The 3426-nt window shown below is 32.8% G+C and overlaps 1 protein-coding gene across 1 annotated transcript; it reads left to right on the top strand.

Annotated features, from left to right (window-relative positions):
- The first annotated feature begins 1032 nt into the window (after window positions 1-1032).
- On the top strand, window positions 1033-2682 carry LOC107874605 (LOB domain-containing protein 12). Its single transcript, XM_016721366.2, has 2 exons — window positions 1033-1401; window positions 2184-2682. The coding sequence occupies exons 1-2, from the start codon at window positions 1243-1245 to the stop codon at window positions 2559-2561; spliced, it is 537 nt and encodes a 178-aa protein (XP_016576852.1). The 5' UTR covers window positions 1033-1242; the 3' UTR covers window positions 2562-2682.
- The last annotated feature ends 744 nt before the right edge of the window (window positions 2683-3426 follow it).

Below are 3426 nucleotides of genomic sequence, written 5' to 3'. Positions count from 1 at the left end.
AGTATTTATTTAGGTTCAAGGGTCACCTTAGGTAATTATTATTCCCAAATTTAATCCAAGAAGTATGGCGGTTTATAAGAAAGAGATTATTAGTGAGTAACAAAAATTGATGTCTCAATGTGAATGTCCGCCAACAAACATTCACGTCGACCTCATCTTTTTGCTCTTGCTCGGGCCTAGGTTTTTCTGCATCGTTACTCACCACTTTTGCTAAACCCTAACCCTAGTTGTTCTCTCCATGAATTTATTGCACCTTGTCTTATCTACAACTATACTCTACTCTTTAAAAATACTACATCTACTTCTCTTCTTTTGAAATAAATTACTCCTTCCGTTCATCTTTACTTGTTCATGATACTAAATATAGATGTTCAATAATACTCAGCATCTTGTCCAGTTTAAAAAGTCATTGAATAAGTATTATTCGTTATCCAATGAGATTTTTAGATTAATTATAAACGAGTAAGGACGGAGGGCGTATTTCGTTTGCAACCTTCATTATTTATTAATTACTACTAGGATATAGCTATAAGTATAAATCTCAAATATTATTAGTCAAACAATAACGTGGAAATTGATCAAACTGAATTATTATTAGTTGCCAACCTTTAACGCTTCTTGGCGGTGGACATACAACCTCTGACCCTTGATTCTTCTTCTTGATTTATTCATTAATTATATTGTACCTAAACTAATTCAAAGAGCAATAAAATGAAGCTAGAAATGTTTTTTTTTTCTTTTCTAAATCCGTGAAGATCCAACTTGATATTGTTTTTGCATCTGCTTTGATATGCTTCTTTTGGAGCCGAGGGTATCTATTACAAACAACTTCTCTACTTATCAAAGTAGATAGGGTAAGATCAACGTACACTATATATCCTTCCCAGATTCTAATTATGGGATTATATTGGGTATATTGATATATTGTATTTCGAATTGGAACTATCCAAACTATTTAAAAAAAAAAAAAAAAAAAACATGGTATCCGAACCAACATACACACACCTCGATAATTATATATCATATCTTCCACGAGCACATGTATCGAATAACTCTCTCCAAATGTCCATGATATTTTATTTGTGAATGCATTCTATACTAGAGTAACTCCTAAAACATTATAAATAGTTCCACACCTTATTCTCTTCCAAACTACACTTTGTCCTAGCTAGCTCCTACAATATCATATCTCTCTTCCTTAACTCTCATTCTCTTTGTTCGACTTTTCTTTCTGGCACAAAAATGGGAACAGGAAGTTCTCCTTGTGCTTCTTGCAAATTGTTAAGGCGTCGGTGTGCCAAGGACTGCATCTTTGCCCCTTACTTCCCTCCTGATGATCCCCACAAGTTTGCCATTGTTCACAAGGTCTTTGGTGCAAGCAACGTTAGCAAGATGTTGCAGGTACTTTAATTTCTTCTAACCCCTTATAGATCCTTCTTATGTAGTACATAACCCTAAAGAACAAGAATGAAGAAACTCTTTGTGACTATTTAACCTTTTTGTACAAAAAGAAACTTTAAATTTATTCAAAACTATTGTTGAAATAGTTAGAAAATTCAAACCCTTGGAGGTTTAGTAGTCATATTTTTGTATAAGGATGTGTTATTCATCCATCCTTATAGTATGTTTTAAGATGATATATGGGGGTTGGGATCATGCCAAACCCTCCCACCAATCAATATTGCTTATTTAAGTAGGCAAAAATACACTTCATTCGAAGTATTTTCTGAACGTGAAATAGCCACAAGATCTCATACATCCTTAACCAGAGTAGTAGGTTCAAGTTTAGGAATTATAAAACTCCTGCCACATCAAAGTGCTTCCTCCTGCACGAATGTAGATGTGCTGGCGAGTTGATTTCGAATATTGAATGCATAAAACCAAAGAAGAACTTTGAAATAAGCAAAAAAAATTAAATGCGTAATGGTCATATTGATGGGTGGTCTCTTCATGTTATATTAAAAGGGGCGGAGCTAATTAAGGGGACGCAAGGGTGTTAATTCATCTGAACCCAAAAAATTACATGATATCATGTATCCAATCATATATAAAAAAGATGACTCACTTTTTTAGTTTCTTTTACTTCTTTTTGTATTAGTGATGAAAGTCCTAACTCCGTCATTGGTCACATATATGCAACAATTATAGGATATCTTTTTTCCTTGGTTTACATTTGTATTCAGGAACTTCCAATACAACAAAGAGCAGATGCAGTAAGCAGTTTGGTGTATGAAGCAAATGCAAGAGTAAGAGACCCTGTGTATGGATGTGTAGGTGCAATTTCTTTTTTACAGAATCAAGTATCTCAGTTACAAATGCAGTTGGCTGTAGCCCAAGCAGAGATACTATGCATCCAAATGCAGCAAGAACCTGTTCCTTGCAACTTGCCAACAACTCTAATGGAACCAGATCAGTTAGATAAATTACCATTTTCAACAAGTAATAATAACTCTAACCATAATAACAACTTCAATAACAATCTGCAGCAGTACCTCAGCTTTGCCTCCTCTAGCAGTTCTATAATGCAAGATCCTGTAAAGAGAGAGTCTCTCTGGACATAAACTAAACTAGGCAGCTCTTGTTTACTTAATTTTGTCTTCTTGTTAATGTATCTGGCTAGATGTTTTGGAGTACTTGTTAAGTAATGAAGTGATGACTGCTAGCATTTAGACTGTTTTTCCATTTCATCTTATCTTATGTGACACTCTTTTATTTTTAATTTATTTTTAACTTTAGTGAACATTCTTAAATCATAAGTCATAAGGATACTTTAATGCGTGTAATTTCTTCTTGAAACTCGACTTTAATTAAGTCAAACGCCTCCCTAAATGGAAAAATTAGAATTTCAAATTACAGGGAATTAGAAAAAATAATAAAGAGATGAAGATCTAGAGGTAATATATAATTTTAACTTATTTAATTTGTATATATGTGCTAAGACCTAGGTCCCTAGCATGTGGAATTCGTGGAGTAAGAGTTAAGTATGGTTTGACATTTTCATGGAATTTGGTCGGTGCTTTCTCTCTTTATTTCTATCTTATTATATTATATTATATCTAGTCCATAATCATTTTGATTGAATATCATCACCATATTAGAAGGTCTAACTAGTTCAGTTCTCATGAATGATTAAATGGATATTATTTTATGAGACCACATGCATGGATGTTTGAATCGCTAATTAATAGAAATTAAAAAAGCAACCTTCCGAAGAAGTATTTAAAATGTTTAATTTGTCGATAGGCATATATATTCTAAATCAAGTAGGGATTGTTGGATGGACGAATTAAGTTGATTTTATATGGATTAAAATGAATTGAGTTAATAAATAACGGTTATTAGTTAATTAATCCATCCAAAGTTAACTTTGATTGAGATGAACTGAATTAAAATAAGGGAGAAGGACAAAAATAACCTTTCTCTTAT

The sequence above is a fragment of the Capsicum annuum genome, chromosome 6, assembly GCF_002878395.1.
Source record: "Capsicum annuum cultivar UCD-10X-F1 chromosome 6, UCD10Xv1.1, whole genome shotgun sequence".
NCBI classification, from domain to species: Eukaryota; Viridiplantae; Streptophyta; class Magnoliopsida; order Solanales; family Solanaceae; genus Capsicum; species Capsicum annuum.
Note: the sequence above shows the minus strand (reverse complement) of the source record. Positions and strands in the feature narration are given on the sequence as shown.